At 31.0% G+C, this 21,740-nt stretch overlaps 2 protein-coding genes across 2 annotated transcripts; one reads left to right on the plus strand and one right to left on the minus strand.

Annotated features, from left to right (window-relative positions):
• Nucleotides 1–3,802: 3,802 nt before the first annotated feature.
• On the plus strand, nt 3,803–7,903 carry LOC120091444 (BEL1-like homeodomain protein 9). The gene is made up of 5 exons (XM_039049472.1): nt 3,803–4,463; nt 4,610–4,739; nt 6,270–6,586; nt 6,719–6,779; nt 6,883–7,903. The coding sequence occupies exons 1-5, from the start codon at nt 4,072–4,074 to the stop codon at nt 7,417–7,419; spliced, it is 1,437 nt and encodes a 478-aa protein (XP_038905400.1). The 5' UTR covers nt 3,803–4,071; the 3' UTR covers nt 7,420–7,903.
• A 6,173-nt stretch (nt 7,904–14,076) lies between these two features.
• LOC120090377 (protein RETICULATA, chloroplastic-like) lies at nt 14,077–18,124 on the minus strand. The gene is made up of 8 exons (XM_039047999.1): nt 17,884–18,124; nt 16,982–17,614; nt 16,740–16,838; nt 16,095–16,315; nt 15,678–15,747; nt 15,524–15,603; nt 15,063–15,127; nt 14,077–14,502 (listed from the first exon to the last, which is right to left on the minus strand). Exons 2-8 carry the CDS (start codon nt 17,573–17,575, stop codon nt 14,309–14,311), a joined length of 1,323 nt encoding a protein of 440 aa, XP_038903927.1. The 5' UTR covers nt 17,576–17,614; nt 17,884–18,124; the 3' UTR covers nt 14,077–14,308.
• Between the last annotated feature and the right edge of the window lie 3,616 nt (nt 18,125–21,740).

Consider the following 21,740-nt stretch of genomic DNA (forward strand, 5'->3'; position numbering starts at 1 on the left):
AACAAAAAAAGGTAAAAAAAGAAAAAACAAAAACAAAAGGCTGGTATCTTTCCCAAAAAAAGAAGAATATAAAGTTTAGAGGAATTGAAATACACACAAGTTAATAGGAAGACAGAAAAACAAAATAGAAAAGAAAGACACAAGGGTTTTTTTTTATTTATTTATTTATTTATTTTTTTTTTGAAGAAGGGTTGTTTGAGTGTGATTGACAAATAAAAAGGTTGTCACTTTAACATGGGAACACCAATTAAACCAAACTAGCCCTACTTTTCTGGCTGATTAGGAATTCCATTACAATAAGTAATTGCATTATTATTTCAAAATTTTCACTAATATGTTATTAAATTTTATAATCCTCCTCCAGTTAGATTAGACCACGTTTACCCCACTTAAAATATAAATGAGAATAAAAAATGGACCAATTTGATTACTTTTGATATTGTTTACTCGTGTTTTGCATTTGTACTAACACATAGACCCCACATCCAAAATCTGAAATGAAATAACGTCTTATTGATGAATAAATAATATTCAATCCGATTGCACTTGAGAATTACGTCTTATTGTTGTCGTTACTGTTATATTTACCGTTATAGCTATCATTATTTTTACCATTACAACTAAAAAATTATCAATTTTGACATTTTTATTATTATCATTATTGTTACCATCCGACCTTCGAAAGTAGAGATAGATGTAATAGTAACAGTAAATTTGTCAAAATTTATGATTTTAAGTAAATGTGATCAAAATCAATCTAATTACGTTCGCGATTCAAGTTCATTACAATTGATCAATCAATGAAATTTTATTACGATTACACCAATTTTCATTATGGTTTGATAAAAATGGTATTATAGACTACTTTTCAAGGACCCATTCTATATTAATATTTTTATTTTCCAAATGCTGGTTTTTTAGTATGGAGTTTTAGTTTTAGTCAAGCTATCACATCACTGTCTTGAAACTTTCTCCAAAATTAATGCCGCTTCAAATATTATATTGTTTTATTTTCTATATCAATGTATAACTAATAATATTCCAATATAATTCATCGGATTTTTTTAAATATAAAAAATATTTAAAAACATTTATACTTTGTAATAAAAATTTCAAAAGTATAAGTAGTTTTGATTTTTTTTTCGCTATAAACTATACATATATTTTTTTAATTTTTTCTATTTATGAAATTTTTTTAAAAAAATTCAAGTCCAAATTTATCATTTTAATAGGAAAACTAAAATAGTGGTCCAACACTTATTTTATGAGAAATTTTCATAAATAGAAAAATCTTTAAAATATTTATACTTTACATCGAGAAATTTAAAAAAGTACAAATATTTTTTAATTTTTTTTTAATAAATAGCAGATATTTTAAATTTTTTTATATTTAAAAAAAATCCCCTATTTTATTTGGAAACTTTGACAATTAATTCAAAATGGTTTAGAGGGAGAGTTGAAAATCAAAATAAAAAATGGTAAGAGAAAATAGGTAAAATTATTGAAGGCAATTGCTTTTTAAGACATGAAAAAACGTTTGGGACAAAGATTATCATAAGATTATAATAATCATCTTTTGTTATAATAAATACTGTTTCAAAACCCCCAATTAACTACCGTAAACACTATTTCAAACCCTCTTGTTAAAATATTTACTATTTGCTACAGTTTTTACTATTTTACATTCATCATTTTTTTATTATTTACTACATTATTTACTACTTACTTCCCAAACTAAAATGGTTTACACCTTAAATACATATTATTATAACCCAAACTAAAATAATCTACACTCCCAAACTATTAAAATTCAACTATAATACTCTAGGAGTATAATAATCAACTTTTTGTTTCCGACCCCCTAAAATAATTGTTTTAGATAATCCAATTGTCAAAATATGAAAGTAGCTGACTCAAAATAGAAAATTGTTGTAATTTTAGAGAGAGAACACGTAATTTAATTCTAAGTTATAAACTTTTCAACATTCATCTATATTTTTAACAAATTGATGCTATTTTAATTATCCATACAAAATACCATATCACTTTATCTATTTTCAAATTTAGAGAAATTTTATATAAAGTAATCAATAATGAAAAGAAATAACACAATAAAAATAGTGGTATTTACAATATAAATAATTTTGGGAAAAGAATACTGAATTTGCTGTTTATAATTTATCTCTTCAATCATTTCAAATGATAATGTGTTCGATGAACTTCAATAATATGACCATTTCAACTCTTTGTCTTCCTTTTTAACCATCTTTTCTTTACATCCATCTTCAGTCGAACTCTTCTCCTTCCTACGAACTATACATAGAAAAGGAAAATTATAGGAAATATGCATAGAAACTTTTGAAACTTTTTTGTTGTAAATATTTTTAAATATATTTTCTATATTTAAAAAGATCCCTTTTAAAGACATTTAAAACAAAATTGATGATATCAACTGTTCAAGACATCAAATTATTAATTATATTTTATTTAATAAATTTGATATATTTTTATTGTTTTCCAATCTCATTCATTTTATGCCACATTAAGTTGGGTTATTTTTGCCCTACTGTTGTGAATTATGATGTGGCATTAGGATTTTCATTGGGAGTCTATTAAAATACTAGCTTTAGGTTATTTGGATTAATTCAATTATATGGTGAATTAAGTTTTGGCTTTTGTGTTCCTTTGAAGTTTAGTCATGAGAGTTTCTTGAATTTTTATTCATATTTTCAATTGCATGTTAAGAATATTCAAGTGAGATTGATCATCCTATTTTGTGAAGTTTCAAATCTTGAGCTAATGAACTTGTTTCTCTCAATATATTTGATCTTAAGACAATCATTTATAAATTAATCAAGTAAAAAGTCTACGATTTAAGTAGAAAAAATATTGTTGCAAAATTATGAAATCATTTGTATATATATATTAACAAATGGCCGGTTATCAAAATTTGAAACTATAGCCTGAAAAGAAGTAATACAAGATAATTATCGTTGAATTATGTTAACTCCCAATTTCTACTATATACAACTAGAAAGAAATAAGGAAAATAAGTGAAATTGTGGAAATAGTTTGATTTAAGGTCACGTTTACAGAAAGTGTATCGCAATAAATGAAAGGCAATTTAGAAAGGGTGACTCATTTGTTTACATATGTTAGTGTTTACCAGCGTCATATGTTCATACTAAAATGTGGACCCCAATTGAAATTTCGTAATCAAGTAATATAATATGAATGACGAGCATGAGATAATCAGTTGAGTTATATTCGAACATTACGTCGTATCATTACTATTACCATAAATTTCATGGTTATGGTTACCATTATTGTTACTATTTCAAAGAAAAACAATGAATTTTAACACGTTTATTATTGTATCTACTGTTACATTTATGATTTGGTTCTTAGAGATAAAAGTAACTATAACGATAATAATAAATTTGATAAAATTATTAATTTTAGATAAATACGATTAAAAGTGATTTAATTATATTTACGATTAAGATTTATCACGGTGGATTATAATCATACCAAATTTTATTATGAATGGATAAATGTAAAGAGGAAAAAAAAGGGGAAAAAAGAAAAGAAGCACAAAAGAAGAAAGAATGACCCACGTAACCCACACCCACCCTCTCATAGACATCCAACCAAATAATTAAATAGAAAACCCACCATAACCCTCCAAAATAAAAATAAAAATAAAATAAAATAAAAATAAAAATAAAAGAAATATAAAACGACAAAAAACCTCAAACCCCCTGTCAGAAACATCTGCCTGCGCAGGTTAGTTCATTAATTACCGGCATTACCCGGTCTCCCTCCGGTTTCCTCAAACCCTATGCTCCTCTTCCCTCCTTCCCCTCAAACCCACACAGATTAACAATCCCAAACCATTTTTTCCCCCTTCCTTTTCTTTTTTTTTTCTTCCTCTCCTTCTTTTAAAGAGGGAGAGATTAAAAAAAAAAAAAAAAAAAAAAAAAGTTGCAGAGAAAGAAAATCTTTATTTTTGTGCAGAACACACACCAACACTTGTGAAAGAAAAGAAAAGAAAAGAAAAAACAGTTTTTGATGGCTGAGGGTATTGAATCCTACGACCATGTCCCTCAACAGAGCCGCCGCGACAAGCTCCGGGAGCTTCCCGACCACCACCACCGTTCCAATTTCCTCCCTTTTTACGACCCTTCTTCTTCCGATTCCTCTAATCGCTTCCAATTTCACCACCACCCTTTTTTCGACCCCCAATTCCAATCCCCTCTTCTACCCGAAATCCATTCTTTCCCAGCTGAGCCTCTTTCCCTTTCCCTTTCCCCTCACCCCTTTCTCGCTTCCCCTATTCCCGCTCCTCTCCCTCTCGGCCCTTTCACCGGCTACGCTTCCATTTTGAAAGGCTCCAGGTTCCTCAAGCCCGCCCATCACTTGCTACAGGACCTCTGTGATTCTGTCCATTCCTCTTCTTCTTCTCATTCTGCTTTCCTCCACGATCCTTCCTCTGATTCCTTCACCTGTCTCTTATACACATCTAGATGTGTATAAGAGACAGCCTCAAGCCCGCCCATCACTTGCTACAGGACCTCTGTGATTCTGTCCATTCCTCTTCTTCTTCTCATTCTGCTTTCCTCCACGATCCTTCCTCTGATTCCTTCACCGATTCCCCAATTCTCGACCATCATCACCCCCTTCCTTCTGATTCTTCTGCCCCTCCTCATAAATCCACCCTTCTTTCCATGCTTGATGAGGTACTATTTCTTTACTTTCACCCTTTTCTGTAATTTAGGGGTTTCCTATTCTAATTCTTTTTTTTTCCCCTTTAACATCAGATGGGTACTTTTGGCTTTAATCAGTAATTATCATGCTTGCTTAGTGCATATCACTATAATATGTTACTAACTTTAATTACTTCCTCCCCTTTTTGAAATAGGGTTGTTACTTATTATTATTATTATTTTATTATTATTATTCTTCATGGAGCCCAATTAGCACTCTTGTTTCAATTCAAAGGGTAGTTGCATGTTTTTAGGGATATTAATTAATTAATTAAGGGAAATAGAAATGATTCCTTTGATTAGGTGATGTTGATGTCAATCTTTTGATTATAACTAGACTAACATGCAAGATGCAAACCTTATTATTCCTAATATTGTTGTATCCTCTGCTTTAGCTTATTATGCATTAGATTCTCTCTATTAAAAAGGATTGATTAATGTAGCTGCTGCTTCTTCATCTCATAATTTATCTTTTTGATAAAGTGATTAGAAGGAATATATGCACAAATGAGTATTGGCCTTCTAAAGTGTGTCTGACTAAGGTTCTAGCTCTAAGTCTAAGGATATTTTTTTTACCAAGTCTGGGCATAATGTGCTTAATCAAAGTGATTGGAGGAATCCATTTTCTATAAAGATTTATACTTCTATAAAGCTGTTCTCAGAATATATATATTCCTATTTTTTTTTTATATATATTGAAAAAATAAATAATATGAATATTATAGTTAGTAGTTACACTCTATCATCCTCTCTCTATTTTTTTTTGTCCGTGGGGAAACTAATTGCAAATATGTTGTTTTACACTCTATTATCCATTTCCCACAGATTTTTACTACTTTAAAGGTGTTAGCTTAATTATATTGCTATTTTTCAAAAAATACCATGAAGAGAATGAATGGTAATTACACTCTATTATTTATTTGGTGGAGAAAAGTAATTGTGTACATGTTTGGAATCAATGTATACGTGTACATTTCTCATTAACATATTTTTGGGGCTGGATTTAAGAGTATCATGAAACCGGTTGTATGCTACAATCTTATACATAAAGTCTTATATTTATAAAATTAGCACAATTTTCCTCTTAAACCATTTATTCCATTGTTCTCCATTTAATGCATTTTTGCCCTCAAAGAGTTTATCATAATTCTCCTTTTCAGATTAGGCTTGATTTATACTATCATAATATAATCAATGTCATCACTTTTCATATGGTCAAATTTATGATATCCAAACAAAAGAATAAAAGTTTTTGATACAAACAAATTACTGTTATTTTTCATTGTACTGTTATTTCCACTGTACTTTTGATAATCTGTTGACCAATTACTTACTCATGCCTGGTACAATGTAAGTAGCTTTTGAATGTGACTGGTGTGTTTTTACCACAAGTTGAGTGATGAGTGAAATTAGGTTCTTTGAGCCCTTTTGATTCCTAACTTTTCATTATCTGTTCATCTATTTTTAAATATTAACTTTTGTTTTTCCGTGGCCATTATCTAGGTTTACAGGAAATATAAGCAGTACTATCAACAAATCCAGGAAGTAATGACATCGTTCGAGTACATCTCCGGGCTCGGGAATGCGGCGCCGTATGCCAACCAGGCTATAAAAGCCATGTACAAGCATTTCAAGTGCTTGAAAAATGCTATTCTAGACCAACTTCAATTCAATAAAAAGACTCATGGTGACTACAATCAAAGATCCGTTCAGAACCCGGGATTTCTTGACCATCAGCCTGTTTGGCGACCACAGCGAGGGCTTCCTGAACGAGCAGTAACTGTTCTTCGTGCTTGGTTGTTTGAACATTTTTTGCATCCGTAAGACTATTCTTAACCCAATAACCATAGTTCTTTTTTTTACTCAAAGTATGTGAGTAATGGGTTTAGTCTTTTGGGTTATCAAGATATTTGATTAGTATTGTTTTGTTTTGTTTTGTTTTTTTGGGACAGTTATCCTTCTGATACAGACAAGCTTATGTTAGCAAAACAGACTGGTCTGTCTCGTAGTCAGGTCCGCTTTATATTGTCAATTCAAAATTTCTGTCATGGTTTAGGTTCGCATTACTTATTTATTTTTGGCTCTAAAAAGACAATAATTGTACTCTTTGAGGCAGGTATCTAACTGGTTCATTAATGCAAGAGTGAGGCTTTGGAAACCAATGGTTGAAGAAATATACATGCTGGAAACCAAGCAGCAACAAACACAGAAGAATTTACATAGAGAAGATCGAAACGCCAACAGGACGAACGATCATCATCATCCATCGAACTCATTGGCAATGGATAACCCCTCTACATCCACTCAACAAATTCAAGATACTCCTCCCAAACGCACCTGGAACGAACCTCATGATGTGCCAATGGGAAATCACAATGAACCCTTGAACGTATCTTACAACTTGTCAACCCATCCCCATGTAGCCACAAACACAAACATGGCGGGCAACAACGGTGGAGTTTCCTTAACTCTTGGTCTTCACCAGAACAATGTCATAGGTGGCTTTTCCGAACCCTTCCCTGTAGGGTTCCCTGTAGCAGCCACTCGACGTTTTGGCCTCGGAATCCTAGGCAACAACGATGGGTACGTAATGGGTGGACATTTTAGTAGAGATGTTCTTGGAGGTCAGATGTTACATGACTTTGTAGGGTGAAATCAATGTGGTGTTTTGGAAGTTAATATGATAGGAAAACAAGAGGTTCCATATTATTTGGTACTGATGTTGTATTATATACCATATAAAATGTGGGGTTTAGATGAGTACTACATGAAGAAGAGCATAAGCAAAAATTCAAAACCTGTAAATGGCTTACCTCCAAAATCGTACCAGAAAAAGAGAGCAAAAACAAAAGGAGAATTGAAATGTGAAAAATGCCATTATTTGCCCTTGTGTAACAATTTGGAATGGAATGAGAGGAGAAAAGAAAAGAATAGAAAAGAAAGGAAAAGAAAAGAAAAGGAAAGGGTTGTGAAGTACTGTAGGTGGTGAGTTCCTTTGCTTCTTATTGGATCAAATATATTTTTATAAGAATAATGGTTGTTAGAAATTCAACCCTAATTTGCTGTTTGGGTTTCTATGTATTTATGATTGGGATTTGAAAGTTTCATATTTATGGTTTCTCGTGCACTTAAAACTATATATTTATTATATTCTTTCTCTTCTGGTAATCATAAGTATTTGAAATGGTGGCGTTAAAGCACCAATTGAAAAGCATGGGAGAGTCCCACTTTTAAATCCATCCATGCCTCTATGCGTTTTCAAAAAGTTTTTACCTTTTTACTGTGTTTGGTTTAAAACTGATAATTCATAATTGGGAGTACATACTGTTTTTTTTCTTGTAAAATGTGGATAATTTCGTGTCTTGTGTACGTGTGTTTGCTTTTATGGGTGATGGGGCTATATGTGGGTTTATCATAAGTATCTACTTGGATTAAAAACTATATCAAGTTTGCTTCTTTCTTCCTTTTTAGCACAATATAAAGTCAATTTTATCATCTATAAATTGAAAATATTAAGGAGTATAATTTACATTAATAAACTTTGTTGGGTACACTAGATAACTACATCATGATGGAAATTGTGCCCAATGACATCCAAATTTTATGAAAAGGAGATTGATGGATGAAAATTGTTATAATTACTTGAACTCAATTAAAGTAATTAATTTAAAAAATTTATCAAAATTTCGAGACCAATTGAATATTTGAGATTTAGATAGAAATTTTAAATTGAGATGGTGGCCAACTCTCTTTAACCTAGTTCTTAATTGGTTTGCCCTACACTTTTTTCCCTATTTTCATAATATATACTCCATATATATTCTCTCTCATATTTGCAATTATGCTTCATGTATATATATCACGATATCAGTTATCACTATATCCTCATATATAAACAATAGTATATACGTAAATATTGTTCTTCTATTTTAACAATAATGTTAACACATCAAAAATTAAGACATAACTATAGGAAAAGTATACATTATGCACTGTATTCTCATATAAGGACAATAATGTATACATATGACTAATATATATATATATATATATGGATTTATTTTAATATTTTTATTTTCAACTAAATATAAGAATTTATTTTTTTAAAAAAGAGAGAAAACTATATATATATATATAGATAGATAGATAGATACATACAGAAATACACACACGTACAAGTTACTCTTTTATTGTGGATTCAATCTTGTGTATATATGGTGTATTCAGGTTTGTGAGTGATTTTAATAATGTTATATGTAAAAATTAGGGCATAACTATGAAAATAAGCATTGAAATATATTTTTCGAAGTAAGGGGAAGGTGAAAATCTGAAAAGAACAGAGTGAGAACTACACAATGAAATACAATTCATCGATATTTTTCGAGATTTGATATAAACATCGTAGATAATTTCAAAGTTGAAAATAATATTTTTCTAAAAAAATTCCGTATTTTATAAAGTAAGATATGAAAAAGGTAATCCATTTGTGTGATTTGGACAAAAAATAGAAAGTGGGTAAAAATTGAGGGGGGCCATTAATTGGGCTGGTAGGTTCACTTTCATAGTGTCCTAAAAAGAATTTGGGCCTTGTTTCTTTTTCTCTTTAAAGAAGAGTGGGCCTAGCTATCTTTGTAGTTAAAGATTGACATGTTCAATTGGAGATTTGGCGAATCTGTGTTCTTTATGTGGGAGTATTAGCAACCACAAATCCACTTTAAATCGCTATTTAACTCAATCAATTACCCTACTTTTTCTACTTATTTCTAATTTTTGGCGCCTAATAAAGAACAAAGCATATTTGATACTTTGTTCCAAGAGTTTGTGGGTATCAGTCATGCACCAAGAGTTTTTAATAGGTGGCTCATAATTTGGCCAATCACCCTATTATTTTCGCTTCTTCGTCTTCTTGGTCTGATAACTTCCTCTCTAGCGTTCCAATCTTATTAACCTGAGATGGGGTGTAGAAACATTTTATTGAACTGATTGTTGAGGTTATTATTTTAAAGAAAAAACACATATCTAATGCACATCAAATTGTGTCCCAATGTCTTAAAATGATGTTCGTTGTTGAATAGGCCGTGTTTACTTCCTTGTAAATGTAATTCAAAAGTAGACTACATCTATTTATGTTTGTTGTTGTTGTTTATCAGTGTTTTGTAATCGTAATGAAATGTGAGCACACTATAAAATTCGTAATCAACAAATGTAACTCTATTGTGAGGGAGATGATCATCGATTCAATTATGTTTGATTATTACATAAGACCCACACCCTCTTTTTTACTAACTTTTCAACATTTACCCTTTTCAATATGTGCCTCTATGGAATAAACAACACCAATGATTTTTTTTTAATTTTATTTTATTATTATTATGATTGCATCAGTGTGTAGTAAATGTAATCAAAGGAATCTCGTCCCCTTTATGATTGAGGGCCATTACAATTAATATATGAATGTAAATCTATGATGATTACGACAATTTTAATTAAAGATTAGTAAACATGACCTTAATTTAAATAGTTAAATACATGCTCACTCTCGTGGTTTTTTTCCCTCCCAACGATCGAACTTGGCGCTTGGAGGGTTAATTTACTAAAATAAAGTAGCCCAATGGGTTTAGGGCTGATTTATAATGACTTTTTTTTGGATGTCTAATAATATAAATATGTCTTTCCGCAAAATATACTTTAAGCACTTATAAAGCAATTCAAAACATGCCATTAATTTCTAACTTCAATTTAAGAGTTGACCTTAAGGAAGATGATAATTGAATGAACTTAAATATAATTCAATTAGTTAAGATATATGTTAATTTGAGCAATATATTGCTCAAATATTTTAGATTTATACTGTCAACTAAAAGATTAGAGAATCAAATCCCTCAACCCTACGTGTTAAACAAAATAAATAAATAAAATAAAGAAGAAAAGAAAAGAAAACAATAGTTAAGGTATAATTCTAAGCCAACCTATGCATAATTCATCGGATTAAAACATTACAATGGATTTATTTGAAATTTCCAATCTCCATAGTCCATACAAGCGAGATAAATTGATTAAAGTTGTTCTATTTTCAGCATTACAACTCATGTGGAGTAGGAGGTTTGAACTTAGGGATTATATTGACCCTCTTCATTGCCTATAGGAGAAGATGGGGTAAAATAAACTTTTAGCCGTCATTTTTATAGAATAAATACATTTTAGTGGTTAAATTATGTTCATGTCGACAATTAAAAGTGAATCAATAAACAATATTTTCCCCATAAAGTGGTTTATTGAAGTAACTTAGAAAGAAAACAACAAAGTGGAATAATTAAAAGAAAAGGAAAAAGAAAAAGAAAAAGAAAATAACAGATGCATAGTTAGAATATTCCGTCCATTATCCTTTTCACATCGAAAATTTATTTCTATTCTTTTACGATTGTGATTTCCTCAAGGAATTAAACTTCCCAATTATAACATGACGTATGTATTAATGTATACAAATCACATTCACATGAAGAATTGTAATTGAATGGTAAAATGAATAAGATGACATTATCTTGAAAAATGGGTAAAAATAGTGAAGGAAAATGTAGAGCAATCTTTTGTTGATAAATAGGGTAAGATCTCTCTTATCCTGCATATTTTTCTTTTTCTTTTTTAAAAGATGTGGTCAAAGAAAGAACAATCACTGTCCCAAAAAAATAAAAGTAATAAATAAATAAAAATAAAAATAAGAAAAGGAAAGCTTCTTGCTTCTTACGATTGGTAAGGGAAGAACAGAACCCAACTCATAATTCTAGTAGAGCACCTTATCGTGTGTTTCTCCTTTATGCACCTTTTCCTAAAATAAAAAAATTAATTTTAATTTTAATTTTATATACTTTGGAATATATTTTTCAAGCTTTGAAACCCATTATAAATACTAATGAATTTACCATATGAAGTTCAGCTCATTCTAAAACCAAAGCTTCTTCCTCAGTCAAAACTCTCTACTCTGCCATTTTTTTTTCCTTTTCTTTTCTGCAGTGTGAGATTTGCTTTTGTAAATTTTATTGGGTAAGGATCGGGTAATCTGCATCCTGAGGTTTAGATGAGAATAATAAAATAAAAGATGGCTTCTTTTCTAGCCCTCGGGTTGCAGATTACCTCTTCCTTGCTGACAATGCTGGATTTGGTAAATCAGATTATCAACTCTCCCTCAAGGTAACTCTGCTTTTCCTTCTATTTTTCTTTTAAATTATGCTCTCAAGGTTTCGTGTAATGATTATTCTTCTGCTATACCCATCTAAGCTTTCTTTGTTTCAAATGTTGATGTTATGGATTGTTACACATATGATTGTTGTTTTGTTTCTTGTCTTCTGTTTTCTTAACTAGTAAGCTTGTTTTATTAACCTTGTTTGCTAAGAAAAGGCCAATCTTTTCACTTAGAGCTACTCCACAATTCAATATCAATATGTATAACCTCTAATATTCTTACTCAATTCAAACTTCAACGCAATAAGCAATAGAAAATAAGACTAAGGTGAATATAGCTTAAGGTTGGAGGTTCAAATCCGTACCCTACTTATACAAAAAAAGCATAAACGTGCTAAATATCACTCACAATAAGACTGTGTGTAACCTCATTATCCTTGGTCTCTGCAAATGGATGATATCACCAGAAGATGTAAATAAAGATAACTGAGATTAACATTTCTGGCAAACTCCAACGGTCTCTTCGATGCTTTTGGAGCAGTCTCGTCCGTCCTTAAAGATGAGAAACTCCATTTTATCCACATGGAAGAAGATGAAACTCCCGCATAGATGCGTAATGCAACCTCCGAACGCTTTGCCCACCACACAATGCCATGCCGGGCCATAAGCTTTGTCAAACCTCTAATGATCAAAACTCTCATATAAGTATGCAATTTAATTCAGCCACTATTTTGTAATCTTTCATTAACATGTCACGGGTCGGTCCACTCGGTAGTATGTAATTTGATATGCATTATCATACTGAGATTGTTGACAAACCAGGGAAAAAGAAGAAATGATGAACATGGGAACTTCCGGAGTCATTTCATTCAAAATGATGTCCCTTGACTCGTCAGTCAAGTTGATTCTAAAATCATCCACACAAAGTATATTCCAGATTTAGTCTCATCAGATCAGATAGTGGATGACGTGTACATAGATCATCTATGTTTGTGTGTGTAGAAATTTATAGTATCTGAAAATGACGCACACTCGAATATTTTAAAAGGAAAAGGTAACTTTGTTTATTGATGTGGTTACTGTGAATGATGAGGCATATCTTCTTTATATCATAAAAGGGTGTCTACAACTTTTACAGGTTACAAAAATGAATCTTTTCAATCTATTATTGCAACGAAAGGACCTGTCTTCCTTTTATAAAAAAAATAAAAATAATAAAAATAATAAAAAAGAAGAAGAAGGGGGAAAAGAGCATATCATTAATTTAATAAAATAGAAATTTAATAAAGAAGATTCTGAATGTTAAAGAAAATAAACCTGTTTGATGAAATGTGCAATAGATTGACAGTCAGAAACTTCGTGTTGATCAAGTGCTTTATAAGCCAACTCAAGGACATGACTCTGGATCCCCTGTGGCATGTCTGTTTCGCGGACCACAGCTTTGCCCTCCAACATCTTCAAAAGCAATGACAGGTTGGTTTTTTCTGTACAAAACCAGCCTGCAAAAGCCGAACCTCTGCAAATTTATAGCTCAATGTCAGGGAGATGAAATGTATTTTTGATAAAAGGAGGATACTTGGTTAATCTGGTGGCTGAGCTTCAAAGCCAAATGATGATATTTCCGTGGTTGCTCTCTGCTCTACTCAGAAAACCCCCTTTCTTTCAACTTTAAAACAACAAAATTAGCAAATTTTGTTTGCATTAGCAGGAGTTAAATCAATACAGTTGTGACACAAAAATATCTTCTGAGAAACACAAACTTTTTGTGTGATACAATACAACATACTAATCTAAGATTATTTCAAAGTTGGGATTTAATTCTTGGACGTTTTGATTGGTGGCCTCAGAAATCACAGAAAGGGATGTTTCTTTTGCTTGGTTTTGCGCTTGTGTTGAGAGTTGCACCTCACAACTCACAGTTTGAAGTCAAGACATGAGAAATACCAAAAATCTAAAATAAGAATTTTGCGAGTATATAATTAAGACAAATATATGGAAGATTAGAATCTTAAAACGTGTGGGTGGAAATTTCGCAAGCCATTCTCACGGCATGTTTTTCAAGCAGATGGTTCGATGATCATAGCTTTGATGTCAGCATGGTAAAAACAAAGACTGCAATGAACCAAATAAGTAGGTCATTCGTGAATTTTGTTAACCTTTTTATTACTGCAAGATATTAATTTTACAGTAGTTTTGCGGAAATATTACAGTAAACGTCAAATCTTAAGTTACACCTGTGGGGGTTGGGGGAATGGTTGTAATGAATTGAGATTATAGGCGATTAGAGTATGGCACCTTTTGTTTTCCTATGAACACTTTTCTTGACTCCTAGGAGACTTAAATGGTATCTGTATCTGATATTCTTACTGCACTCCACTCCATCTAGCCCAGTCGATAAATTGCATTCCAGCATACACGTTATTGCCAAATCGAATACCAACTGTGAAAGCCAAAGCAACTGCTGGAATATTCTTTGCTAATGGTGATGATTCGACTAGACGTTCTAGTCCATTGATGATCTGGTAACGTGTGTTTGAAGATACTGCGAGGAAAACACCTGCAAGTTTGGGTGTAAGAAAACATATTTTAGTGAGAAATAACAGAAAAAACTACTTTACAAATAGAAAGAGAATGAAAAGTTGCGGTGCAAGAAAACAAATTTTAGTGAGAAACAGAACACAAATTTACGAATGGAAAAATACCAAAAATGAGAACTCCAATTGAAAAACAATCTCAAAACTCTAAGGCAACCACAAAAAACTCATATCTCGGTTGAGTAAATAGAATCCTATCCGTATTTGAAAATTGATGAATTACAAAGTAAATCCTGATCAAGTAGATTGAGGATGGTAAACATATTAACCTAAGCATATAGTGGATTTGATCAAATCAGAATATCAGATAAGTTCTCATGTCTGAAAGAAGCAGCTAGCACAAGCTTCACATATGTCTGGAATGCAAGAGAAACAAATGATAAACATGCAATATATACTTCATTGTAGACATTCAAAGCCATTATCTAGTGAGGGTAAAGCAATAAGCGAAGTAGCAACATTCACATGACCCAGGGAAAATCGATCAAATAGAATAGAAAGAATGCAAACAAGAGAGGAATACCCCAAAGTGCGGCGCTCTTAAAGAGAGGTGGCACTGGTACTTCATCTTCAGATTTCTTTATGCTCCTGATGTATAGTAAAGGAAAAGGGTAAGAGTCACATATACTAACAAAACACTCATGGGTGCAAAAGAAATGTGCCAGAGTCTGCATAAATGCAAAGAAATTCGAGGAACAACCTCAATGATGCCAATGAAGATGAAATAAATGTATGGATAGGGTCCTAAATAGGTCTTGTGAATCTATACAAATAATCTCTCTAGTATCAGAGTTTTACATCCAATTATTATATGTCAAACCTTGCCTGGAACCCTTCAATGGCATAGTATGGAGTATATATATATATATGCATACACCTACACATGTGTGCGATATGAAAAGGAGCAGTAGTTGATAAAATACCTTAAATTATCATCATGAAACAAATAGTAATAATAATATTAATAAAGAATATATATATAACCTTTTCGCGGTCATTATTAAATTTGCAATGCCTTGGCCGAGTATACCACATCCAAATCCTACTACGCCATACATGAGTCCCTAAAAACAAAAGTATCAAAATAAGTTGCTAAGAGATAAAAATAGATTTGGCTAATAGTATCTGTAAACCTCACCTTATAGAAAAATGTTGCAATTCTTTGTTGTACAGAAAATCTACATCCTGGTCGTTCAGCTTCAAAAACACTACACATGAAGATAAGTTCTAAACATATTGATTTCAAAAGGAATAACAACAATATACAAGTAACACAACTCAGCATCAGAGATCCCCAACATCGACACAATTTTATATGGTTACTTTGGAGAAAGTTAGAATTTAGTACCTACGGTTTTAAAAGTTATTTAGTTCCTATGGTTTGATAAAACCTTATAAAAAGTTCCTATGCTATGATAAAAACCTCATAAACAATCTCTACATCGAGGGACTATTTATGAGATTTTTATCAAATCATAGGAACTAAATTCTAATTATCTCCAAATCATAGGGACCAAATTTGCAATTTAACCATTTTATATTATAACTTAGGAACCTGCTAGGTAGTGCTTCACAAGCATGATGAATACGTCCGAGGAAACCTTTTGACACAGATGGTTGCCCAAAACGAGCATAAGGTGCCAACAGGGCAACCAAAGCAAAGTTAACTGCCACGCCAACCAAAATATCAGCAAGATAAAGCTCAAATTCTGTCCAGAAATCTTTGCCTCTCTTTTGAACTTCCGCAAAAGTAGCACAGCAAGAATCAATAACTAACTGCCCATATTAAATCAGCAATTTAAAAAAATCTGTGTGACATCTGGAGTTCTGTCGAAACTAATATTAGACAAAAAAAGAAAAAAGAAAAAAGGAAGAGACTGACCATATTTTTAAAACATGATCATGTAAAAGCCCCAATCAAAGATGCAACCTAGTCTATCTCATTAACCTTTATATGCTTTTCCAATTAATTTCCCATTTTCATTCTACTTCCAGAAATCATGGTATGTAGAATTTGCTAAGTAGGACCCTAAAGATTTGGCCTTAGTTTTACCTATCAGACTAAATCAGATAATTCAATTAACATAGCAACTTTCTTGATCTATATTATTTCCGGTGACATCATAATCATCTCTCTGTAAATTTGATCAAGAAATTAGCTAGAAATACTGAAATATGGTAAGAGGATTAGCTAATAGACCTCCACGCCAACTTTGAAGAAAAATGATGGATCAGCCAGAACCCGGTTTCGAATCATACCGCAGGATCTCATCAAAAAGCCAAGAGGCCAGCCTAAACCCTTGAATAACAAACAAGGACATTGTTAAGCAGAAGTGGCAAAAGATTTAATAGAAGATAATCTCTTACTCTCTTAGTTTATAGAACTATAAACCCCAGCGTTAAACATGTAATACAGAATGAAAAAGAAAAAAAAAGTTTTACCTGCATCTCCAAATATCTAAGCAGCAGCAACTTGCGAATTCCCTCGCTCTTGGCTGCCTCTAACATATCAGAAGGAAGAGTCACCCCTCGTGATTCCACCTCTTTCATCACCTCTTCAAATTTCATAATTGGACCAAATTCCTCTTCTTCTTTGTCTCCCCTGCTGTCATCCCCACCACCGCCACCGCCACCTCCACCTCCACCTCCACCTCCACCATTATTATAAGTTCCATTACCACCGTTGCCATCAATTAAATCTCCGTCATGTTTATCAATGTCCACTTCTGATATCTCCAAACTTCTAAAATCCTTTCCTCTAATGGGTTCATCCTTTTCCTTCGAGACAGTAATAGCAGCTGCCGGAGCGTCTGAATCCAAATGCGACTTCGAAAAATTCATCACCACCGAGAACTTATTTTTCCTTTTTACAGCTATGCATCTTCCAATACCTTTTCGATCCGATATCGGATATGCAACTTCCTTCACCACATTTCTAAAGCTTCTGCAGCCGAAAGCCACCCCCTGACTCCAAATCTTCCCCAAAACTACTTCATTCCCGAATTCCACAGAATACGATATTCCAAATACCGCCATGTTAGAGAATTCAACTTCGAATTGTCGACGAATTTATAACTTCACCAGAGAAAACCAAAAGGCAACAAAAATATCAGACTAACCAATATAATCACGCCTGAACTTCTAATCAGTAATCAGCATGCAACAACATAGAAAATTCTTTAACCATCAGGCTGTAGTAAGTAGGATCAGATATTCAGATTATCATTCTTCTTCCGATTAACATTCGAAGCGAAAAGCTTCAACGGGAAAACAAAGACATGTATCTAGAAAATGAGAGAAAGTAAAGGAAATTAGCCTATAAGTTATGCAGGCAGTCAGTATACCTCTGCTTCGCAAAAGAAGCCGAAGAAATAGGAACGATAACAAATTCGATTCCGGAAGTCGCCGTAATCCAGATGAACGAATAGAATAAAATATATCGGCGGTGGCGGGGACGGCGGAGCAAAGCCGCAAAGGTTGTGAAGAAGTTATATCATATAATGATGAGATTCTGGTTTTTCCTCTGCCTCTCTTTTTAACTCCAGAAAGTGGCGCTATGAGTATGTTGAGTGGCAGTGGCAACAAACGTTGCGGTCCCGCTGCGTGGCAACAAAGTTTATTTATTTAATAAATTATAAATTTAGTCCCCTATTTACTTTCTAAATTTTAAAAGTACTTTTAAATAGAAAAAATTTGAATGTTCTCTTGAATCTACCGATGTTTATATCTTGGTTGCATCTCAAGTATTTTTTAATAAAACAATATCACTTGACATTTTTACTTTTTAAAAATAATTTATTTTTATAATTATAGTTAATAAGTGAAAAGTATAAGGACTAGGTACGCTGTACATTGCTCTTTTATAAAATTATATCAATTCCTAAAATTTTAAAACTACATAATAGTTTTAAAATTTTTTAATTTTATATCTAAACTTTATTAAAAAAAAAATCTAATAGATAAACTTTAATTTTAATAAATTTAATTATATCATCTAATCGTTTGTAATACATCTATAAATTTCTTCATTTCATAGTTAATATATCTTTGACATATTTGTAATATATATACTCTTTTTAGAAAAGATCATATATCTAATAAACATAAAATTAAAATTCTAAGATTTCATTCGGCATAAAATTTAATTTATTTCTAATAAAACAGTTATTATTTATTTTTTTTTAAAAAAGAATGGAATATTTCGGAGACATATTAGATTGCGACTTATTCACCTCTATATATATTTATATAGATATTTATTGCATTTTAAATAATTGTGAGGGATTCACATTCAGAAAGATATTTGCTGACTTGTCCAAGGTAAAATTGGATTCCAAATGATTGTTCATGGATATATATATATAGGACATTGTGGATTAAAATTTTGGTTAGATCATTCCTTTTGATTTGTTTTAATCAAAGATGTAAACTCCGATTGTATTAATATAGAGGTCGGATGGACATTAAAATAATAATGATTAGGGTTGACAATGAGGTTGGAGTAGAACAGAGGAGGATTTCCATTTCTGTTGGAAATTTTATCCCATCTCCGCTCTCGTCATTTGAAGGCGGGGACTGGAGCGGAGATTCCGTCGGGGAAAATGGGTCCTCGCGGGACCCATTTACCGTTTTCCCTTTTGTTGTAGACTTTTTTCTTATAATTTTTTTCCCTAAAGTTGTTTGAGTTTGGACACTCTAGTTGGACTTAAATTTGCCTAAATTAAATTCTAGGCTAAATATAAAAAGTTAAATACCTAATATATATATATATATTAAAGAATCTAATCGGGGTGGGGATACCCTCCCCATCCTCGATTCGAAGACCCTGAAGGGGTCCCTGATTTGACCCATCAAACAAATAATTCCTCATCTCGATCGGAATGGATCTGACAGAAAATTTTGCCAATTCAAATAATGATGATGAAGAAATAACATAGGTTAAAATTAATTTCAAACAAAGCTCAAAAGGACAATATTAACCAAAATTTTAGTCCAAATTCTCGTTAGTAATCTATATTAGAGATAATGATTTTGTTTAAACAATTAAAAAAAGTACGAAGGACATAAACATATATCCCTCATGAACCTTTTTTTTTCCTTGTTTCCTGCATATCTAAGAAAAATAATAGATTTGGTTAGACCTCATAAGTTACAAATTAAATATTGGGTATATCGAAAACCTTACCAATTTCTTATGTGGAATGATTAATGTATTTGGTCATGTTAATTTAGTAATATTAATAGCGTTGTAATATCGAATCGATTAGTCTTGTTTGTTTGTTGATTATTTTTTTAAATTTTAAATAACTATATTTGTATTTTATTGTCGGGCTATGAGAGAATATATATATATATATATATATATATATATATATATATATATTCAAATGCCGTCTTAGAAAAATACTAGAAATCGTTTATGATGAATTTTTGTGGTTGGCTATCCATTAATCACCAATATAGCCAACTAACATAATTATCAATTCATTTTATATGTCTTACATATCCAATATGAAAATGACAAAAACAACATAACTCAATTAATTAAAATATTACCAAAGTTCAATTTCTCCCTAATTTTTTTAGACTTAAAAATTTTTTAAAAAAAAAAGAAAAAAGGGAAAGAAAAAGAAGAAAGAAAGTGATCAAACTATAAAGAATGATCAAATTGGAATTTTTTAAAGAAAGTGACCAAACTATAAAGAATGATCCAATTGAAAATTTTTCCTACTATAAATATTAAATCGAGATAACTTTTCTATTAATTTAGATATAGTCTAGTTGGTTAGATAACTTTTCCTTATGAAATTATCAACATAGTATAGTTAAGGTTAGAAATAATTAACATATACTATTTAAGAGTTCTTTTATGATTGAAATTTAAATCTTCATATTCTATCTAATGGTAATTAAATTTAATCGTTGGTGTATATTTAAGAAATATTAACCCCATCATTCTCATATTGCAAGCATGAATGATTTAAGAATGTTATTAAAGTATTGAAAACTAAATTAAATAAAGAAAAGAAGATAATTGAATGTGACATTGGAGAGTGCAAATTGGCTACAAAGGGCCAAGTTGCCAGCGGAATGGTCACGAAAAATGCCAAGTTGCCACGGTTGAATTGATGGGCCAATATGCTTTTTCATCTTATTTTTCTTTTCTCTTCAATATATAATTGCTATCTAATTTCTCCTTTGGAGCAATTGAAAAGGCATTAAAAAAAAATACAAATGAAAAGCCATATATATATATATATATATAACATAATCTCTCGTTCGATACAATGTTGGAAATTGTGGACACGAAAATAAGTTATTTTCATTTTCTTTGGTACAAAGTTCAATTTTTTAAATTCTTATAAATATATTTGATATTCTTGCTAAAGGTATATGATTTTTGTCCGTGCTTTCCCATCATATTTTTGTTAATATATTTATTTATTCTATTAAATTATTTAACATAATTTTATAGTATAACCAACTAAATTATAATAAATTAATTTAAGTAATGAACTGAATTAAACTTATTTAGTTAAGTTAATTAATATTCATACTGCTACTACCAAAGTATCTCAAATAGTAAGTTTAATTATTAATTTTGAAGTGAGAGATTTGATGCTATCCCATACATTACTTATGGTAAAATATATATATATATATATTAAAATAGATTTTTTTTTAAAAAAAATTATCTCTCATGTTATTGTTAATATTTATTTTTACATTAAAATTAATTAAATTAATTTATTAAAAATATATTTTATAGTTATCTACTCACTATCGGTTAAGTTATAAATCTTCATTGAGATATGAACAAAATTCTTAATTAATGCATCATAATTTTTTAAAGTTACAAACAAAATTTCATAAAAAATGAAATGTGAATTATTCCTAATAAAATTATTATCTTGTAAGATAGAACTAAACACAACACAAGTCAATCCAAGTACTACTTTACAAATAAGATATTAATTATTATTTTAATCATTCATGGTTTAATTTCTCATTCGCAATTGTTAAATTAAAAAAATATAATAAAACAATAAACATTGCGATCCGATTCATTATAATTTTATTTATTGACATCTACTATTCATGTGCACACAAGAAACCTTAATCCTTACTATTAGCTTTATTTATTCTAGATATGGCAAACACAACAATTATAATTCTTAGGCATATTGGCCTATAATAAACT

This window comes from Benincasa hispida, chromosome 11 (assembly GCF_009727055.1).
Source record: "Benincasa hispida cultivar B227 chromosome 11, ASM972705v1, whole genome shotgun sequence".
Taxonomy (NCBI): Eukaryota; Viridiplantae; Streptophyta; class Magnoliopsida; order Cucurbitales; family Cucurbitaceae; genus Benincasa; species Benincasa hispida.

Bases quoted from the DNA above. Each gene is read 5' to 3' on its own strand.
- LOC120090377 (XM_039047999.1), bottom strand. From the start codon at position 17,575: ATGGCGGTATTTGGAATATCGTATTCTGTGGAATTCGGGAATGAAGTA. The intron at 15,748-16,094 runs GTTCCTAAGTTA...CTTCATGTGTAG, and splicing joins TGTGAAGCACTACCTAGCAG to TGTTTTTGAAGCTGAACGAC. The intron at 15,128-15,523 runs GTTATATATATA...ACTATACATCAG, and splicing joins TTAATAATGACCGCGAAAAG to GAGCATAAAGAAATCTGAAG.
- LOC120091444 (XM_039049472.1), top strand. From the start codon at position 4,072: ATGGCTGAGGGTATTGAATCCTACGACCATGTCCCTCAACAGAGCCGC. The intron at 4,740-6,269 runs GTACTATTTCTT...GCCATTATCTAG, and splicing joins TTCTTTCCATGCTTGATGAG to GTTTACAGGAAATATAAGCA. The intron at 6,780-6,882 runs GTCCGCTTTATA...TCTTTGAGGCAG, and splicing joins CTGGTCTGTCTCGTAGTCAG to GTATCTAACTGGTTCATTAA.